We start from the raw sequence: 20653 nt of genomic DNA on the forward strand, positions 1-20653 counted from the left end.
TTACATTTATTCTCCCTTTGACATCAAGTTTGAGTCCGCTCATTCATGTCTCACTGAAAAGAATTCTACCATGTACCAAATCACTATCGTCTTTCATCCTCAGGGAAGCAAAGCTAGTCTTTCAATATAGAAACGCTTGATTGGTTAAGATTTGCTCTGTAAAAATGCTCAATAGAGATCGTAGAACCCAATAACCTGACACCCAATTTGATCCGGATCACTTAAAGGGATGTAAGAGTAAGCGTATCATCATTCCCTCTTCTTCACCTTCTTTAAGCACTTGTATTAAGCCAAAGGTCCAGTAATATCAAAAGCGCCATTAATTTATCTCCTGTGGGTAGGACACCAAAATGAGCCAGGCTTCTGCATGCCTGGTTGGGTCCGAGTGACAATTTATGGTCGTATGTTTCGTTTTTTTTGGGGTTTTTATTCTCCGATGGATCATATGACAGCTCTCCTTTGATATTTGGCCTTATCGGTGCTGAAATTTTTTTTGCTGTAAACATTTGTCATATGTGAAATTTTGAGGACACAATCGTGTTTTTCGTTATATAATCCCATGGCTCAATTAGAGGCAAAAGGAGTGGGCTTAAACCTTTTCTAGCCTTCATAGGTAACTTGGATGCTTGCACTCATCTCCTTTAAAGTGCCCATTGGAAATTATCAGAAGTGTGTGTTGTCTTGGACTAATTTGGCCTTGGGAATGAACCCCTCAACCGAGCTCTGTTGAGTCTAGAAAGAGCGGTTTTCCTGCTCCTGCTCAATTCTAAGAGAGGAGAGGAGGAAGAAAGAAAATTTGAAAAAAAGAATTAGACCGAATTACGGAAATGCTTAGCCATACTACTGAAATTGATTTCAGCCTGCTGACGCCAACAGATACTACTTACAAAATTATAGCATACGCAGATAAAAATGGACATTAACGTATCAAGCATAATTCAAAGTTACCTCATCAACGAAAGTGGGACTGAAATTTGTTCCACGCTGCAAAACTATGCCTTTCTTAAGGCATCACGAAAACAGTTTTTCCCGTAAATTATATGCCAGGTAGCTAAATGTACACAACATTATAAGCAGTAGTAACGCATCACTTTCAAACTTACCTCTGTAAAGTGTACAAATCTAATAAGACACTGTTTTTTTGCCTTTAATGTTCTACTTTTGCCCAGTAAAATTAGAAATAATTTTATTAAACTGCAGGAATGCTTAGTCCCCTCATCATCAGGATGTGTTGGGAAAAAATTAACCAACTTTTAGCCAAGGGGAAATTCGGCTGACCCATCAAAAAGAAAAGCCAATTGTTCCGCTTAAGAAATTTTGTCTTTTGAGCCATTTTAACAAAACGCTCTTCAGAAGAGGCAAATCCTCTCGCAGCAACCACGTGCAGGCACAATTTGCTTTGTGACCTTGGCGGCCTAATTAGTCACCTGAGAGGTAAGCAGAAACACGTCTTTTGGTGTTGATGGAAGACACATGCATCTCTTGCAACTGACAATCTATGAATCAGATGACGCAGTGATGGTTTTGTCAGTCGCTTCAAATTTGCTTCAATGTCTCTGCTGTTTGTGCAGAAAGACATGTGTGCGAAACCCAGAGACTATGATTGTCATCTATCGCTGTCAAATTAACGGTTACTTCGTAATCTGAATTGGGCAGATTATTGTGTAAGAAAGATGTGGAATTAGGAGTTACGGCACAGCCTCCTCCTACTTCACTGAGGCAGGAGCACTTTTTTCATCATCAATGCGGATCCCACTTGGATGCCTTCGAAAAATTTTTTTTTTGCCTACTTGTGACGAAATCATGGGCAGTCAAGCCCAAATGATACATCTTGAGAGGTAAATTTAATATTTCTACGAAATAGAGGTGAAATGTAATGGAATATAGCGTTTGAGCGGCGGCTTGGCACTGATGGCAAAAGGGTGTTTTAAACAAACTTGATTTAGCTTTATCCAGGTTTGGCGCGATTTCCGGTTTTCGGTATTAATATTGATGCCATCATCGCGGCAAAATAAGGCATGTTTAATATCCCTACGAAACTACTTTTACAAGATACTCCCGTGGAGAGAAAACCTTCGGTGGGGAGTAACTTAGGTGCGTTTGGGGATTTTAAGGGACCTCCATCTCATGGAAGCTAAGCAACCACTCATTTGCATAAAAGGGGACTTTTGAGTAACAACAAAAGTAGATACCATGGATTTAGCTACTTTGCGTAGTGGGAAAGATAAATGGAAGCATTGAGTGAACCAAGGTAAGTGTTGCGAGAAGGGGGCGGAAGGCCACCTATTAAGTCCCGCTGATTTTATTAACCCCATGTAAAAGTCGATGCAACCTTCTTATGTGAGAATTCTGCTGGTAATTTTACTTTTGCGACGTGCGTAAAAGTGCGGTGAAAATACTTTGAGAGTACAAATGTCGCAAGTTCATTCCCACCCGGGGCTTGAAGCTGAAGACGCAAGACACAGCCTAATCAATTAGTTCGAAGCCACTCTACAGAGTTTATTTGGGAATGTTGTTAGATTTCCAAGGACCCTCCTATTCTATGAATAGCGCTTATCGTTTCAGGGATCACTTGCAGACAAAATGTCAACCAGAGGGTAAAAGATATCCCTTGATTGCCGAATCCGCGGCCAGGACAATCCACCAATATTATTTATAGCTTGCGCAATAAATCCTTAAACAAAAAAATAAATTCCATTTTATTCAATTCAAATAAGCAAATTTTTAGGCGGGTTTGTGGAAGTTTTAACCTACTGATACATAATAAGTAGAAGTATTAATAAAAATCCCAAATGATTAGAGCAGTGGTACATGAATCTGTGCAGAATTTTTTCAAACCCAAATATGAGTAAAATATGCATGCGCAATAAACCTCATCAGCCATTACAAACTAAGACTCTCACATTTAAGGGTCAGAATGGCTGGAAGTCTATTTGCACCTTTGATGCCTCCTGATTTTCATATATCATTTCAAGTACTCATTTTCTACTTCTATTTTACTAAGTACATCTTTTTCTATAAAAAAACAAGTTTGAAAAACGGTTTTATAGCTGAATGATGGTGGATTTGCCAGTCTCCCACATTTGGACCGCCTTTCAAAAGCACTTTAAAGTCTAAGCTTCCATCAGCCAAAAACCAGTATAATTCATCGTCTTTTGCTTAATATAACAAAAATAAGACAGTGACGTTGAGAATTTGAAATTAAATTTTGCTAGGTCTATTCGAAGTCCTCAAGCACAACAATGAATTGTTGAAGAGAAGTTTTCGTAGTCTTCGTCAAACCGTTTTAATTGATGCCTGTCACTGAATGGGTGGGCCAATAAGGCCACGTCAAAGCTTGTTGAAGAAGGCTTCTACCTTCCGCTTGCATGCGAAGTCCGTGCGTAATTGGGTGTGGCAGGTTTTATTGACATGGTGACACCCACATTCTCGCTGATCTGTTCGTGAAACCAACCAAAGCATTTCCTTTGAAGGTCGCACTAACTAATAATTGAGTTAAGTGGAGTCTCAATTCAAGATCCACTTCTCCCTCACATGCATCTACCATTCCTACTTCTATTCCTTCTGGCCTTCACCGGCTCTCAAGGTTCGTCTCTTTCAAAATATCACCTTTCTGGTTCTTTCATTATCTTGCATTTGCGCGTACCATATTTTAAAGAGACTTAGTCTTCTGAAAATGTCATGCTACGCAAGAGGCTAAGTAGAACATTATGGTAGGTAAATGGAGGGGCTGGTGGAATTGTAATAGAAGTAACTTGAACGGTTCTTTGTAAGGCCAGAATGACATTAGGTGTCTAATTATGATGAACTTATTTAAAAAGAATTAAACTCTTAATTACCAACTTTTTACTAAACCCTCAGAATGTAGGACATAGCAATATAGAATGTCGCCTCAGGTAACCTAAGGAACTGTCATTTATATTTTAAAAGATTGCTCTGTATTTTACTAAATCTACTACCTATTCCTGTAGCAAAGTAATTGTGCCAAAGTGCTTTCTTTACAAGTGTTTTGCTCAAAGTCACTTACAAAATGTCCTTCTCATAGGTGTTGAACTTTTGACTTCCGATTAACAACTAGCAATACCGAAAAGCAAACGCCAGATTTGTTTTAAAACTAGTTTTACTTTACATGGGCTTTGGCTCTAGAGATTAACTTGCCTTATTAATGTGATTAGCCTAAGCTGTCTTTATGCCTCAAAGCAAATTTGATTTAGACATTTGAAAGATGCTGTTTGTGCCCTCCAGATATTCGCAAAACTTATTAATGTTATGTTCTCAAAACACAAAGTAACTTGCGGTGAATCTAGGAAATGGTAAACATTTAGTCTGCCTATTCTATTGTTAAGAAGATTTATGAAGCGTCTAAGTGAATAGCCGCTTTATTTTTCGACTATAATTCAAAGTGGATAGTTCAAATCGACTAACACCTCAAGCTAAGGTGACCTTCTTACTGGTACCATGTTGAATGCCCCTCTAGTATGGGTACCATTCACAGGACACCTGGGGTAAAAACTCATTGATATTGTACAGCCCCTCAAATAGCCATTTTCAAAGTAATGTAGCGCTTTTTGTGGCACAAGGCAATTCACTTCAACTGTTAATCTCAACTTTTTTGACGGCATCAATTAATTTGGTTGGTTAAAACACAATTTTGATGCTGGGAATGGACGTAAATAGGTGGAAATTTTGAGCAATTTTAGGTTTGACTTCCCAAAAGCAAAAACTATTAAGCAAAAGTCAAGTGCTTGTCTCTAACTTGCAGTAATTAGATTAGCATAGACGTTTAAGATATGTTGAGTGTGTCGATCAGGTTGAGACATTGTCAAGTTAGCTTTAATAATGGAGACCAAAGAGTCCCCAGTTTTAATTATAATCACATTTGTTCATGCATTTCATTGTGCGAAAGGCAAAACGTCATTACTAATATAGTAGCCGCAGCAGCGCTTTATATTCTTCTTTGTTTTTGGAAAAAAATGAAATGTTGATTCTAAACTAAACATGTTTGATGCACGAGGCCGTGGATGCTCTTTCGGCTGTAGTGAACCAGCAACTCAAAGCTAATAAAATATTTTTCCTAAAATTGTTTGAGCATAAGTGTGATGCATATCATGATGCCCTTTCTTCGTTACTCTTCCCTCTCCACATCCCAGGCCTTCACAGAGACTGCAAGGATCCCATTGACCCAGGTCGTGGCAGAGCAGCCTTCCGGCGGTTTGCCTACGATGCGGATGCCAAGGGGTGTCGTTCCTTCATCTGGGGCGGTTGTAATGCCAACAAGAATAACTTTGAGACGCTGGAGGAGTGCCAAGCCAAGTGCGAGCATGGCCGTCCCCAATGCTCCATCGCCTAGCCTGAGCCTGCCCTCGGAATCGCTGCCAATTTTCCTGTCATAATAACAGAAGGCACTAATCGAGATTTGGGTATTAAATATTTTAGATTAAGGACTTTGGCAGCTTTTCAAGAGTATTCGCCTAATTAATTCACTTTTTAACGCCACTTGCATACAATTAAGCGCTCGAGGGGTCATGAGTTGAAGTGGCAGTTTGTCATTAAAAATTACGCCTTATAGGTCTAATAACCAGCCCTTCAGGTAGTAAAGCCTGCAATTTGACCAGCCTAGCATCCACTTTGGAGGCGTCACGAGGGGCATGAGCTGTAAGATGACGCATGAACCGTAAAAGTTGATGCAGTTATAGGTCCCAGAGGATAGCGATGTCCTCCTAAAAACACCATATCCTTCAAACCCTACCCTTTTGAAGTGCACTTCTCTTACGGCATTTCTTGAGGTCCTGCACACGTCAGAAGGTCCTTAATGCAGGATTACTTTTCCAATTCACCCAGTTTATTTTTTTGTCATTTAAACGAATACCTTCTAACATAAAAATTTGGATCATGAGGAAAACAAATAATCTTTCTTGGATGTTGGTCAGTGATGGCAGATAAGTTGCTACTTAAAATGTCAAGGCATTATAACATCCAAAAGGCATTTCTAAGCTTCAGAAAAGGCAGTGGCTCGTTGTTCATTTCCATCACGATTGAACTAGGCAATTGTCACTCTCCTTCCTGACCAGGAAGGGTTCATTTATCCCTCAGGGTTGCATGTTGTAATTTGGGTATCATAAAACGGCACTGATTTGGGGAAGTAAGGAATCGCTGGACCGCAGAACAAACCAGGCTTTGGACTTTCCCGTAGTTTTGAGGTCATAGAAGTGCACGTTATGGTTCAAAGATTCAAAGCCAGACACTTTGAAGGAAGGCAAGAAAACTTACCTCAAAATAGTGGATCAGTTGGAGGAAGAGGCTCTCCTCATACCGCATTGCACTTTGGACCAGGAGGAAGGCACTGCCTCATCCTCCGTATCTTCCTCATAATCTTCCATGCAATTCGTCATTTCCTGTTAACATTGGAAAATTTCTTGTGTAACAGACACTTCGGAAAGAAAACTAAGGCACAAAGGTGACTAGAATTTGGAGCATTGTTGTCCGCTATTTCAGAAGGCGAATCCGTGAGCTCTCTTTTATAAGTAGGGTCTCCACAAAACCTACTGTCCCTCAACAACGGTAATAACCTGGTGATGTGTTAGCGAGTCTCCTGATACCTCTCGAGGTCAACGATCAGATAAGTGGTAGAAAAGGACGTCAGAGCAGATGACGCAATAACTACGCAATGGAGGGCTGCGGTCAATGTGTACGAGCAGAGTATGTCTGGGTGTGAGTCTGAGTGTCGATGGTTCTAGCTGCGCGTGGTTACAGCAACTGGCTGACCTCGGTCTTTAAGTGGTTATTAGTACAGTTAAAGTACATCTCAACTTGATATGAGACAATCAGGAGAGAGTGAGCGAGAGTACGACCCTCTCGAATGTTCAGAGGTTAGGATGCCATCAAATCTTCTGAGAGATCAAAGAAGAACATTTTTCCAAAGCTGAAAACACAAATCTGTGGGTTAGGGCCATAGGCCTAAAAGTTATCAAAACCGAATCAAGCAATAATGCAGCAGGTGGCCACGGACCGCATACCTGAGCGATCATTTAAGTTTAGGCTACGTAATTCTGACCTGTCAGAAGTGCTCATACCAAAGCCTTGTACCTCAGAAGGGGACCTTTAACACCATTGGAATAAATAGAGAAAAAGAAATTTGTGACCTACCACAGGAGCATGAAAACGTCGTCTCCTTCAAAATGTTGCATTACCTCACGAAAGAGGCAAGTGAAGACATTAAAAACCAATTAATGCAACCTCAAGATGCAAAACCACAACGAGAAAAACAAGACTGGAAAATTAAACGCGCGTTTAATGAGTGAATGAATGATGCGGTCACATATTTATGACTGTCTTCATAGTATGCGCACCTTAGTGACCGCACATGCTCTCACATTGCTCCTTCGAGTGGAATTGATTCTTGTTGCCACCGCAGCCACCGTAGATGAAGCGAACACACTCTCCTGACTCCTGATGGAAACCCCACCTGGGGAAGTAGGCGCGGCAAAAGCCCGGATCAAGAGGCAATTTGCAGGGGTCAATGCGAGCTGAAGACATGGAAAAAAAGGGTCAAAAAGCTGGAAATTACATTCGCTAGCGATGTGAAAACACGTACAACCGTTTCAATTAGCCAGTTTTCTGCTATCCCATTGGCCAAAATTCATGAAAACACCATTGCATCACTACTGTTAGGATTTCTCAACGCTAGACAAATCAGACTACGAGGCGATGACAAGATAGGAAGAGGTGTGACAAGGGTATAGATATCTGATGGACTTGAGAGTAACGGCCCTCCACAATCGGTACAAGCTATGGCAATGTATGCAAGGGGATTCAAGCGAGCCAAAGAAGAGAATGAGGTAAGGTGAGAGCAAAGAGGGGATAGTAGCGACAGGAACGTACCTTCAGAAAAGCTGATGGCCACGAGAAGGAAAAGCGCGAAGGCGGCAACCATCTTTGCTTAGCAGCAGTGAATTTGGAGGGCTTTGTGGATTCCGTGGGTGGGCTCATCCTTTCGCCCTCATTTATAGTCTGCACCGGAAGTAATTTGGTCCCACAGTTTACATTTCCACGGATAAATTGAACTTAACGACACGATCAGGCACACACAGTGGCTAAGGGGGGCATCAAAAAAGCCTCTTAATGATGCAGTATTCCAAAATGGTAAAGTCTCAACCGGAAGTAAGAAGCTTTTTGCCATGAGAACATCACAATAATTGCCTAATCTTGACTGGAATTGCACTACAGCATCCCCTTTCCATTATTCTTGCTCTACTCTTATACAATTTACTGGAGTTCATTGTATGGAGTTATTTAGAATGGAGCTTTGACCACTTGTACACAAAAAAGGTTGACATTAGGGTTTGGCTTTTGATTATGGGGTCATTTTGACAACTAGTTTCTAATTTGAAAGAAGCAGATAGGGTTGATGTGCCATGCCTGTGCAAAAAGTTGCGCAAGTTAGTTCTAAGAAAGAAATTGCTCTCTTTCTAGGTACTTATGATTTCTGACTTGATCTCACAACGGCATTCTGGAGGAGTATGGAACTGTAATTTCCTGTGGAATCAAAGACATCCCGGTGTTGACCAAGCCCGAATGAACTTAACCTTACTGTGTGCCTCGTCGAAAATAAGTTACTCCCGAAGGTACAATCGCACATTCATTAAAAAGCACTATTTTAGTAGTCGCTTTATCCCGCAGTACTTAGAATGGCATTTCCTCAACAGTAAGTCCGACATTTCTTGAGCCAGCAAAAAACACTCACCATTAATTTTCTCATTCATTTGATATTTGCCAAGTAGAGGTAACTCTCCCACCAAAAATGTCTCTTCAATTTAAAATCTACAACAATTTGGTAATTATTTCAACGCTCACGCTGTTAAATGTTACGATATGTCTGGAAGCACGAGAAATTTCCTACAAATAATTTTTCTTCAACAGGTTGCAAGGTGCTCACTTATCCCATGTTCATTTCATTTAAAAAATGCTGATGAAGCTAAAGTTAAGTGAGCAGATGGAGGGATAATTTGGTAGGCAAGTTATTTGAGTGGTCATTGTATGTAGGTCAGTGCATTAGTTGGGAAGAAGACTCCTCCAAATCTACCTTTCACAGGTGCACAACTAAAGCATACAGTGCAAAAGCGCTAAGATACTTGAAATCTCGCCCAACAAACAAGAAGGGTAGGCACACATAGTTTGCAAGAAGTAGTCGAAGTGATAACATGCGATAGTCCGCACAGTTTTGATTGTTTCTCAAACCATTGACTGTGAATATGACAAACTCTTAGTTTGTAATTTCGCTCCCAAAGTTTCTTACCACTTAGTTGCAGTGTCGAAGTACCCGATCGCCTACGCGCTCATTAATCTCATGATATCGTGCCTACTTAAAAATGAAAACCTCAATGACAGTTTAAAACAAGTTTGTAACGATCTTGCTGGAAGCCATCACTCAGAATTGTTAGAAGATCATCAACTGCAAAGTTGGTTGATTACGTTTGATGTACAAAGTTTGATTAAATCATTCACTTACAAAGAAATTCAATTTATTTTCGAGCGCGATGGAGAACTTGGCGATATTTTCTCTTAGCCGAGTTTGGAGAAGGTATAAATGGTTAATAAAATTTATTTAAACGGTATTTAATAGATGATTGGTGCGGTTACATTCCTGTAACTATCCCGGCCAAGGCTTGTCTGCTTTGACGACCACACACTACCTTAAAATTAAACTTTTTATCAGATCAGTTCTCGTTGCCACCACAGCCACTGTAGTTGAGGCGAATGCGTGGATTTAATCTAGGGTTAAAATCTAATCTCTTGAAGGATTTACGTTATGGGCCTGCGTCTCTTGGCAACGTGCACACAGGGTTCAAATTGGCTGAAAATACGGGAGGAAAATATCTTTGCATATCCACACCAGCGAATTAGCTGAGCGTAATAGATTTGAGGAAAAAGTGGTGCATCTATCAGCTGCAGAACAGGCAAAGTGGTAAATGGTGCAGGAGCAGTTGCAGTTAAGGGTAAGGCATTGTCGCCTTATTGTCTCTGAGTTCAGCTAAAACCTATGCTTGCATAATGACCAAAAAATGGACACATTGAATATACGATAGCAAGCACAGGACTCTTAAATACCTTCAGAGAAGCTGAGGACCATAAAAACGTAGAGGGCCAAATCAAGGCTTATTTCCGGTGAATAGTGAAGATGTTGGCAAGTGCTCTGCTCCTGCGCCTTTTACACTTCACCAGTGCAAGTATTTATTTTAGACGTGAGTGGGATTTATGATACTGGGAACATAAGTATTGGCAACGAGGTTTAAAATCTATTTCTTAAAAATTCCTCATTGGAAAGGCCTGGTTTGACAGGCAGTTCCGACGCTTTTTAACAGCATGTGTAGGGCACCAAAACTTTGCTGAGGAGGAAAGAAGACATCATGATAGGGCAGTACATGTATTGTCAACGCACAGAGGGGCTGGGGGGTTTACCGGCATGACCCGGAGACCTGACCACCCAGGGGAATTACCAAGGCCGGGGCTTTAAACAAGCAACTAAAGTACTGCAAATATTTACAACTTGATTTGAAAAGAATGTCAACTATGTCAATTGTAAAATGCCTTGAACATCACCTGAAGGGTAAATTAATTCGTCAAACGGGAGCATTATAATTCCTTGAAGACGAGTACTTGCGTTAACTTATCTCGGCAAAAGCCAATCTTTTAAAGTGTGGAAAGTATGCATCATGATTGAACTTTTAGCTAGACGGGCTTTATAATCCTGCTGTTTGTTGAAATGTCTCGTCACCAGCCACAGCTCTGTGGTGATGCTTACTCGCCCCGACACTGGGCAGGTTGGGGAAGGCTCGGTCCCGCCCCATTCAGTGAGTCTTGAATTCGGATTTTAGGGAATGCCATAGGTGCTGAAATGCCACTTTTTACTAGTGGATGGTATTTGTTCACGGCGAAATCGGTTGCCTAAGCACATATGCACATATAAGGTGAAGATATCGCCGTATTCGCTTAAGTGTCTTTGCGTCACCTCACACATGTTAGGGTGGTATTTCATGGTATAAAATCGCAGTTAATAGAGCCTTCTCCAAGTCTATCATCTACTTCAAGCATCTTGCGTCCGTTATACAAACAACGATTCTTCAAGCAACTAGACAACAGTATCCACACTTTAAATAAGAAGTGCTGTTATTCCAAAATGGGAATCGACCGGAAAGAGCGTTCAGTCTGCTCAAGAGAACTAGAGTGAAAGTAAGAACACCCATGTCATCAGCACACCCTAATAAGCCGCAATAAGCCATACTAGCCTTCACTAGCCACCAAAAGAACTGAATGTCTGAGGTCCTAATGCATGGGCAGATGATTTGGATCCTCCCTTATTTCGACGACATTTAGTGTAGCCCATTTCTACGAGCACTTCAATAACATCAGTGGCACAAATTTACAAGCGACAAGTCTAAGCCAGCAAACCCCATTTGGGGAAAGCCAAAACGCCGTACCACATCATTTAAACGCGCGTTTAGGAAATAAGTGATACAGTCGATGAGGCTTCACCCAACAGTTTTCAGAAGTCACCTCCGAATGTCCTAACGACCGCACAAAAGTTCACATTGCTCCTTCGAGTCAAATTGGTTCATGTTGCCACCACAACCGCCGTAGATGAACTCCTCACATTGGCCCGTCTCCTGATTCATGCCCCACTTGGGGAAGTAGCCGAGGCACATGCCCGCCTTAATCGGCTGCTTGCAAGGGTCGATGCGGGCTGAAAACAGGAGGGGCGAAGGCGTTAACCTATTTTGACTTATAAATCAGTCACAAATTGGTATATCCTCAATTAAACGCAATATATTTAAAAGAAAGGGAGTTTTGCATCCCAGTTGACACACCTGCCAGCTACAGAGCAGGCAAAGCAGTAAATGGTGCAGAAACATTTTAATTAAGGGTACCGCATTGTCGCAATAATGTCTCTGAGTTCATCTAAGGTCCATGCTTTCAAAATGAGCAAAAAGTGAACGCATTGGATGTACGATAGCATGTATAGGACTTGCAAACACCTTCACAGAAGCTGAGAGCCACGAGAAGGAGGAAAACGTAGGCGAAGCTTATCTCCGGTGAGTAGTGAAGGCGCCAAAAGAGCTCTACTTCTACGCCTTTTTACTCACCCAGTAAAGATATTTACTTTTGATGGGTAATAGATTAATAACACAGAAAACATAAATAGTGATGACAGGGAATATGTCTTTTAAAGAAATGAGCATTGCAGGCGTGCAGAGGGACCGGGTGGGGGAGAAGCTATTGGCATGATCTGACACAGTTAGACTAATGAGGAACCAGGACATTTTAACCAACTAGACGTTAATGTGAGAGGAAAGAGGCCTCCAGTGGACACTATCAATCAATTGTAAAGAGTTTAAGCTGCCTAAGTGGCCTAATCCATGCCCTTTGACCTAATTCCTTGGTTGCATAGAGGCTAGAAGTCATATCCACTGAAGGTATGATAGCACGTAATCACAAGCTAATGAGAGTGCAAATGATCCACTACTGTTACGATACAACAAGCTAAGCCAGGATAAGAATAGGTAACAAAACAAGAGGAGTCGGAAGAAGCAAAGAGGCAGCCGTTCCCCGCCCTTCAAACAAGCCTAGACAATAGACAGGTGAGTATATTGGAGGGTGACAAAGGATAGAATGAAGGGAGGTAGGTGTAAAGGATGGGGAGAAGGGCGTTAGAGTGGTGACAGGAACGTACCTTCAGAATAGCTGATGACCACGAGGAGGAAAAGCGCGAAGGCAGCAACCATTTTTGCTAGGCAGCAGTGAATTAGGAGGACTTGGTGGATCTCGTAGGTGGCCTCCTATTTTGGCTTCATTTATAGTCTACTCCGGAAGTAATTTGATATTTCCTTGTGCAACTCCACGAATGAATTGAGCTTAAATTTTTCCGGTGATTTTGAAGGCATCCCAAGCCGGAAGTAATTTGACACAACAGCGTGCATCTCCACAAAAAGTTAACCTTGAAGGCACAGTCGGACACTCATTAAAAAGCGCGATTCAAAAAGTACGCAGTGTGACAATTCTCTCAACGGAACATCCAGTTTGATAATTATTTCAACGCCTACCCGGCTGAGTTCCCCGATGTGTCAGAAAGCACAGATAATCCCCTGGAAACAGTGTGACATTCAATAAATAGCAAGGCTCTTACCCACTTCATGCTCAGTTCATTCAAAAATACTGAGCAGATGGAGTCATAATTGGGTGAATAAGTTATTTGCGTGGTCAGTGTCTGCCAGCAACTGCATTTCTTGAAAGAGAGAGAGAGGTTCTAAGTAAGATAAGGGGCGTGATTAGGCGTTCAAGGGTTTGGAACAAGCACTCGACTGTAACACAACTTCCACGTGGGTGCCTAGCTATTTATCCTGAACACAGATGCCAGCTATACAGTTCTAGATGGTGAAAATTACAGTCAATGTTATTTATTTTTCTCAATTTATTTTACAGCTTTGTCAGTTTTGTTTAAATTCTGGTTATTTCTGCAGCTTCTATTTTCCAGTTACAGGATCGCTCTCTCTTCTGCGCCATTGTCTCTGCCAGCAATTCCCACTCTTACATTCAAGATCTCTGCTATAGCAGAAAGATGTGATGCTGGGACAGAAGGTACCTGAATTTTAAGTTTGTCCGGTAGAAGTTTCGGGCGCCTAATGATAGTGGGGAAATTTACGGGAAAAAGCAATTATCAAGCATTAAGAGGAAATAAAACAGCACAAAACATAGACCGCTTGGTGGCTTCTAGTTACAAGGAAAGGAGGCATTATAACTACATCATGCAATTCAGGAAAGGAAGCACACACACAATCTAAGGTGCCTTATCTGACGAAACATGGCCGGAAAACTGATAATGATCTGCAAAGCATCACCCAGCGTAGAAATGCAGGATATACTGATTCTGGTAGTGCTCCTGTGCATAAGATTTCCATTCCACCCTCTTATTGAAGGAAGCCGATAGAAATGCTGTCCTTGGGCAAGAATATAAGACGCCAATGGTCAAAACTGCATTTAGAGGATGAGATCCCATTAATAAACTATCGTGAGTGCCTAGTAGTCGCAACTTCATCAGGACAAACAGTCGTCAAAAAATTTGAACGAGTAGTCAGGATGTGGGTAAAATGTCAGAGGCCTCGGTCAAAAGGCAAAAAACCAGACCTCACAGCGATCGCATCACTTCAAGTTATCTTCACGCGGGCTGCAGGAATGGGAGAAGGGCAATAGACACTACTAATTCTCTTCACTAATCAATCACAGAAGGAAAAATTGGTACAAAAATCAATAGTAAATTATTGTGAAAACTTGCTTAGTTAGAATATGGAACATTTAATTCAGTTCGTTTAAAACAGTGCGACTTTCAATACAGAGGACCTTAAGCTGCTCATAGCAAATAGGATGGTAGAAACCTACAAAATGTAGTAACCAAGGAAGCAGTATCCGACAATAGCACAGGGGACGGTTTTTAAAACGATGTGATGCACACTAGACGACTCCTTTTCTTGATAACAAGCGGCCAGTCTTGAAGAGAGTGATAAGTCCCGCAACAGCCTCGTTCTACAAAGATCCAAAAATTTTGACGCATTAGCAAACCCTTTTCAATTTGTGCTATAAGTTTGAAGAAGAACGTTATGGAAAACCAAAATATGAAGTCGAGAATGAATCGGAATTTCCAAAGATATGCCTTAACTGCTAGCCTGTTTATTGAATTAGAAAGTACATACATCGAATTTCCATGGTAAGATTTTTTGAATCGAACTCAAGCCAACTTAAGGTCTATATTAATAAGAAATTGGATATTTAAAGTCTCAAATGATTAACCACTCAAAATCACCCTTGTCAAGGTCAGGTAGGTCGATTCTACGATGGCCATTCCTTTCGCTATCATGTTATTTCTTCACCAGTTTCGATACTCTTGTTAGTAAAAACTACGGGTCCTCTGCACCCTAACCATTAAAATTAGAAACCGGCCCTATTTACTCTCTATTCTTCCTAGTAAGTGGGCGCTGATATACATGGTTTTTGTACCTTACAACCCAAAATCGAGTAACATCGTCTTTTGCAAAAGCAGCCTGCTTTTAATATCTAAACCCGTTAATTTATAAAGCAGACAATTTCAGTTGATTTAAAATCTGCAGAAGGTTTTCGAGTATGTATGTGACTTTTTCCAATTTTCTAGGTACGAATTTTATGATCGCTGCAACCTTTTGGTGTATTTTTCATTCGATTGTGTGTGATGATACTAGTGAGTGCACCAGTAGGTTTACTTGCACAAGATCAAGATAAAGTCTTGTGACTACTGCAGGTTGGCTTTGGTTGTCCCTTCAATAGGTCTTCGTTGGAGTTAAAACTTACGGATTGGCCTTTTTTGTAACATGCTATCCACTATTAGTATTTAGCACTTATGTACCAGTGTAAAGCTTGAGATTTTAGGTACTCTCGGGTTTAAAAGACGCTTATTTGCACTTGGTCATTTTATCTGTTTTCAGTGGGTAATGTCGATCAGAATCACTCCCACAGTGTTGCAAGAGGCCTACACTCGAGGAGGCGGAGGTGAAGGAGGAGGGCCGGTAGGAGTGAAGGAAGACTTTCGTGGGATAGTTATCCCTGGTGAAGTTATCTTCACCTCGGGCGCCAACCTCATCACCGGTCACGGTACATACCGAGTGGATGACTCGGGCGGAGTTGCCGAGGCAGCTGCGGCGGAGCAGTCGACGTTGATGGACGACTCTGTTGCTGCTTCCGCTCTACCCATGCACGCTTCGATGGCCGGTCGTCTAAAGTCGGTAAACAAATTGGTCTACGTGGAACCGCCCAACACTCGCTACTCTGGCAACGTTGGGGACACTGTTGTGGGACGGATTGTTGAAGTGATTTGCTCCAATTCTGTCTTTGCCTCCTCCTTCATTGTTTAAATACGTTCACTTACGTTTAAATGCGTATGTGTAGGTGGAACAAAAACGATGGAAGGTGGATGTTAACTCCTACCACCTGGCCAATCTCTCCCTTGCCAACGTCAAGCTGCCGACGGGGGAGCTACGCCGAAAATCGGAAGATGACGAACGCGCTATGCGCTCCTTCATGCGGGTAGGAACTTTTTAGTATGTTACACTGAGGCAAATTTTTCGCTGCAACGCTAGCTATTTCCACTTTTAAACTAACTGGCATGTATTGGATACAAGAACCACTCCAGTTTTTTTGCTACTGCTTTTGCGTTTTTACGCTGGAAGATTAAAACAGTCTCTGGTAGGGCTTAGTGGTTCCCAAAATGGTAGACACCATTGCTACCTGCAGCATCCTAGTTACACCCCGGGATGGTTTTGGGTCTAAGGTTCTGCAACCCTTTTTAAAAGATCTGAAGAGACTAATTGCTCCCCATGAAATTGATCTTATGTGGATCTTTTGCAGTAGGAAAGTTGCTGCTCTAGCTTTGACCCGACGAGAAGGCCTGATGCAAGTATCCTTTCCATTACAGGAAGGCGACTTGATAGTGGCAGAAGTGCGAGAGGTCTATCGAGACGGCAGTCTACAGTTGCACATGCCAGGCATGCGTACGGGTCGGTTGGGTGAGGGGTGTGTGCTGCGTCTACCCCCTAGTCTCATCCGCCGACAGAAGATTCACCGCCACCAACTTGTAGTGCCCTGTGGTGGAGGTGGAGGGGGTTCAGGTGAGGAAGCGGCACGTAGTATATGTGTCGGTCTCATCCTTGGCTGCAATGGCCTTGTGTGGATCGGACCTGAACGAGGTATGAACCTCGGGGCGCGCCTCGGTGCTACAATTTCGGCCCGGAAGCCGCACTCCACCACTGGTGCCATCACAGCGGAGGTGGAGGAGCGCGTGGCAGTGGGGCGAGTGCGTAACGTGGTGCTTGCCTTGGTGGCGTGCGGGCACCTTGTGTGGGAGACGGCGGTATTGGCAGGATGTGAGGCTAGCTTCTTTGAGGAGGCGGAAGAGGCGGAGGGGCCTGTTGGCGGTAATGGAGCCGACGGCGCTGCACCCATCACCCGTCTCCTTCTGCCAGAGCATCAGAGGCATCTTGTTGATCTTGTCATGGCAAAGCTGGCGGCTGCTTGACGGGATTGTCTTGAATGAAACTTTCTTATTGTTGCATTGGTTTTATGGAAATGGACACGGTGGGAGGGGGCTCGATACGGCCCGGGAAGTTATCCTTGGGTATGTTAATCTTTGCTTTTGTTCAGGGGAGGAAGCGGATTAGGTCGAGAAGGCAGTGTTCTCAAAAGGCCCCTACAGTTAACACTTGGGCCAAGAGAAAGGCTCAAGGGGGGGGCATGGACATTACTGCCCGCCTTAATGTACAGTGGTTAAACAAAGCAGGCCTTTGAGGAGAGAGCGAATGTGGGGATAACTGCGCACGCATAATTTAGTCACAAGTAATCTTGACAAAGTCCTGTGCTTGCGCATGAAGTAACTGACACCTTAATTGTTATTTTATAAAGACACAAACACTACGTTACCGCACCCTATTACATATATACGAAGAAATACTGTAAAATGCCAACTGGAATGGATAAATTCGAGCATAAAATTCCATTTGATTTCACTTATCCAGGGTTGCCAAAACAGCCTATTAAACGAAACGGTCAATAAGCCAAACACTAATTACATGAAAGTGTGCATTTTGAAAAAGGAAATTATTAGATAAACAGAAACGATTCTAATTAATTTGTTGGTTTGTTTTAATCTCTTGGTAATGTAAGGTCTTGGTCGTAAAATTTCGAAATCGATGGTAAGGATGGATGTGGAGGAGAGTAGCGGGCAGCTTTTGCTGAAAATAGAGACACTCTCCTCGGATCTAGACTCACTAGCGTCTAAGGCAATTTCGAAAGTGTGTCAGCGAATTCAGGTTCTTATCCCGAACTTTGTTTTGCCCGATACTCTGGAGCTGATTAACTCGAAGCATGTGTTTCCTAAGTCGAGAAAACGCAAAATCCGAGCTTCAAGATCGACAACCAGGTCTCGCGCTCGCAACACTAAATCAAAAAGGCGGAAACTCACGGCCTCATCATCATCAATTGAAGTCAGTGGACGGACTCAAGTGTGTTTCTATCATTAATAATTATTGCCTAAGCTTTCAACCAGTGAACTCCGTTTCCCCTTTGTTCCTATTTAAGTCATCTGCGCCCTCCGATGTGGAGATGTGTATTGTTCCTGAGGAACGGTTTCAGTCCCCAGTCACACCGCTGTTGGACTCTGTCTATTCTGGACAGACCAAAGGTTCCCGATCTATCACGGAGATAAAACCTGTGCAAGGCGATGCTACGGGAGATGAAACTCTAGTAGCTGAAAATACTACTGAGGCTGCGACATCCGTTCGGCACACGGTAGGATTTCCTACTGTTTTTATTTAATGCATTTAACTGTCTATATATTCTTATGGAACAGTAACTTTGACATTTTAGCAGAACAGTTTAGAGGATCCAAGTGTGATTAGATTAAAATTGGAACCTCCTGATCCACCTGTAATTGTTTACCTTATTTAATCAGCTGTCTATTTAATGAAACAATTCCGAATTCACTTTGTTAGACATCCAAAGGAAGGAAATCGGCAGTGCGATCTCCATCTGAACCGGAACTTCGCTCTCCACTGCCCTCCAAGCGATGCCGTTTCGGTTCGCCTGCTGGAGATGAAGAGCCTTTGTCCACTGTCGCCACTAAGGTGTGACGTTTATCCAATGCTCTCACTTTCATTTCTACAGTGTTGTCCAGCTCTAAGTAGTCTGTTATTGTTGATTTTTAGCGAAAGAGTAGGGAGTCAAGTTCAAAAATTGCTAAGACAGCACACTTTGCTCAGCCATTAACTATACAGGAATCTCGGACGACTTTGGATAAGTCTTCTGAATCTTCGATTGCCGCTGCTACTAATGAAGATGCTTTGAAAGGCTCCTACGGAAATTCGAGCATTATGACTGAGGAATCGGATGATACTGTTGGGGTGATGGAGGTACAAGCCCCAAAATCATCGGCTCACCCTCCCAAAATATCTACCTCAGCTGTTGATGTCGCTGCTGATGATGCTGTCACTTCTACAGCCGCGTCCACCAGCGCGGTATTTGTGAAGCCGGTGTCTCAGAATGCCTCTACACCAACTGCGTCAGTTCCTACCGAAAGTCGCTTGGGACGTTATCGCAACACTCCGTGGCCAATAGGTCTGTCGAAGCCCTGGCTCTCTCGGCTTGGTTGGGGCACAGCATCAAAGACCCCGTCAACTACTGCCAATACGACTAACATGGTAACCGTCACTAACATGACAAATTCGAATCTATTGCATCAGCCGCAGCCATCTCGGCTCTCAGCGAGGGCGTCGGTGGGGATGGGGAAGCTTAAAAGTGTCACAGTTTCGACCGCTCCTTCACTGGTTAAACATGCTAAACCGCCCTCAGTTGTTACTGACTCCGCGCCGCGATTACCAACGCAGTCACAGTTGAACAAAGTCTCATGCGCTAGTAAAGCTAAATTCTCGGGTAGGAAAATAGATTTTTTTCCTTCTTGTCATATTTTTGTGTCGTGTTTGGTTTTGCATGGCTTTCTGCCACACTTCAGTTTATTGTTTGCAACAAGTGGAACGTAAAGCCCTTGCTTTTTTCGCCCACTGCTTTATTTCCCATCAATGCGTTGCAGTGATTGGGGAGAAGGAAATCAGCATTAATCATCGATCAAGCAGCTCTATGGCAGCGAGTGTACTGTCTCGAAGGGCTGCAACGGGGCCGCTACAGACACAGTCGGCGACGAAGCTGTTGCCGAGGGATGTGGCGGAGGACGATCGGCGGACCAGAGCGATGGCAGATTTGACGGCGAAGGAACAACGCCATCGGGAGTTTATGGAGAAGCGGGCCCTGGAACGCAAAGCCAAAGTGAAGGCCGCTAACGAGCACCGTATGGCTGTCCGCGCCAATGCAGAACGTGAAGCTAAGGAGAAACAGGCCGCCGCGACGAGACGGATGGAAGCGGAGAGATTGAGGCTGCAGAAAGTGAGCTCTGGTTCGCCTGTTAGCGCTTACTCATCCCTCCCTCCCCTGATGGAATCATTGTCAAGTTTCAATTTAGCCTGTAATTGCTGTTATTCACTCACCAATTGAAGCAACCCGGTCTAGATCCCCTAGGTTCCCAGTCCTCTAATTTGATTTGGAATAGTTTTTCAAAACCGTCCTTTTGATGAAGAGCCTATGAACTTCTGCTTTGCTTTGTTATTGTGTGCCATTGTTAAAGTACACCAGAAATCTTTCCAACAATCGTGCGGTGAATGCTTGTTTTGGAACATCCTGGGCGTTGCTAACCTATGTAGGAGTCAGTGTACAGGTTCTCTTAAGGTGTCTTCGTTACTGCTTTGTATCGAAGCCCTCACATTGCAGATTGCGATAAAGGTCAAGATACAGCCGCCTAAGACAGCAGCTATCGCCAGCCACCAGCGTACGAGTCAGTCGGTCAAGCAGCTGCCGTTCTCATCAGCTTCTGCCAACACAGCTGCGGCGGCATTTACCACAGCCACCACCAACAGCTCCAATTACATGAAGAACTTTGATCTCGCCAAGGTTGCCCCACCACTTCCACCCCATGCCACCGCGGTTAACAAACCGCAGGCGCTCCCGTCACAGCCTGCTGCCAAGATGCAAGTGG

The 20653-nt window shown here is 43.0% G+C and overlaps 5 protein-coding genes across 5 annotated transcripts in view; 3 read left to right on the plus strand and 2 right to left on the minus strand. All coding sequences in view use genetic code 11, as the record gives it.

Moving 5' to 3' along the window:
* Positions 1 to 3534: 3534 nt before the first annotated feature.
* EGR_07242 (Trypsin inhibitor) lies at positions 3535 to 5350 on the plus strand (the record flags this gene model as incomplete). Its single annotated transcript, XM_024496491.1, has 2 exons — positions 3535 to 3586; positions 5151 to 5350. The coding sequence occupies 2 exons, from the start codon at positions 3535 to 3537 to the stop codon at positions 5348 to 5350; spliced, it is 252 nt and encodes an 83-aa protein (XP_024349076.1).
* A 2000-nt stretch (positions 5351 to 7350) lies between these two features.
* On the minus strand, positions 7351 to 7933 carry EGR_07243 (Collagen alpha-3(VI) chain; the record flags this gene model as incomplete). Its single annotated transcript, XM_024496492.1, has 2 exons — positions 7351 to 7526; positions 7882 to 7933. 2 exons carry the CDS (start codon positions 7931 to 7933, stop codon positions 7351 to 7353), a joined length of 228 nt encoding a protein of 75 aa, XP_024349077.1.
* Positions 7934 to 11564: 3631 nt separating this feature from the next.
* EGR_07244 (WAP, kazal, immunoglobulin, kunitz and NTR domain-containing protein 2) lies at positions 11565 to 14890 on the minus strand (the record flags this gene model as incomplete). The annotated part of the gene is made up of 3 exons (XM_024496493.1): positions 11565 to 11740; positions 12728 to 12833; positions 14852 to 14890. The coding sequence occupies 3 exons, from the start codon at positions 14888 to 14890 to the stop codon at positions 11565 to 11567; spliced, it is 321 nt and encodes a 106-aa protein (XP_024349078.1).
* Positions 14891 to 15512: 622 nt separating this feature from the next.
* EGR_07245 (Exosome complex exonuclease RRP4) lies at positions 15513 to 17092 on the plus strand (the record flags this gene model as incomplete). The annotated part of the gene is made up of 3 exons (XM_024496494.1): positions 15513 to 15887; positions 15967 to 16104; positions 16493 to 17092. The coding sequence occupies 3 exons, from the start codon at positions 15513 to 15515 to the stop codon at positions 17090 to 17092; spliced, it is 1113 nt and encodes a 370-aa protein (XP_024349079.1).
* A 679-nt stretch (positions 17093 to 17771) lies between these two features.
* The window catches only part of EGR_07246 (hypothetical protein), a gene marked incomplete at both ends in the record, with an annotated part of 4357 nt that continues 1475 nt past the window's right edge, over positions 17772 to 20653 (plus strand). Inside the window, 6 exons of the mRNA XM_024496495.1 lie at positions 17772 to 17864; positions 18151 to 18360; positions 18564 to 18695; positions 18777 to 19500; positions 19658 to 20007; positions 20389 to 20649. Coding sequence (XP_024349080.1) covers positions 17772 to 17864; positions 18151 to 18360; positions 18564 to 18695; positions 18777 to 19500; positions 19658 to 20007; positions 20389 to 20649 — 1770 coding nt within the window. The remainder of the gene's footprint in view (positions 17865 to 18150; positions 18361 to 18563; positions 18696 to 18776; positions 19501 to 19657; positions 20008 to 20388; positions 20650 to 20653) is intronic.

Source organism: Echinococcus granulosus (genome assembly GCF_000524195.1).
Source record: "Echinococcus granulosus chromosome Unknown EG_S00073, whole genome shotgun sequence".
Classification (NCBI taxonomy): Eukaryota; Metazoa; Platyhelminthes; class Cestoda; order Cyclophyllidea; family Taeniidae; genus Echinococcus; species Echinococcus granulosus.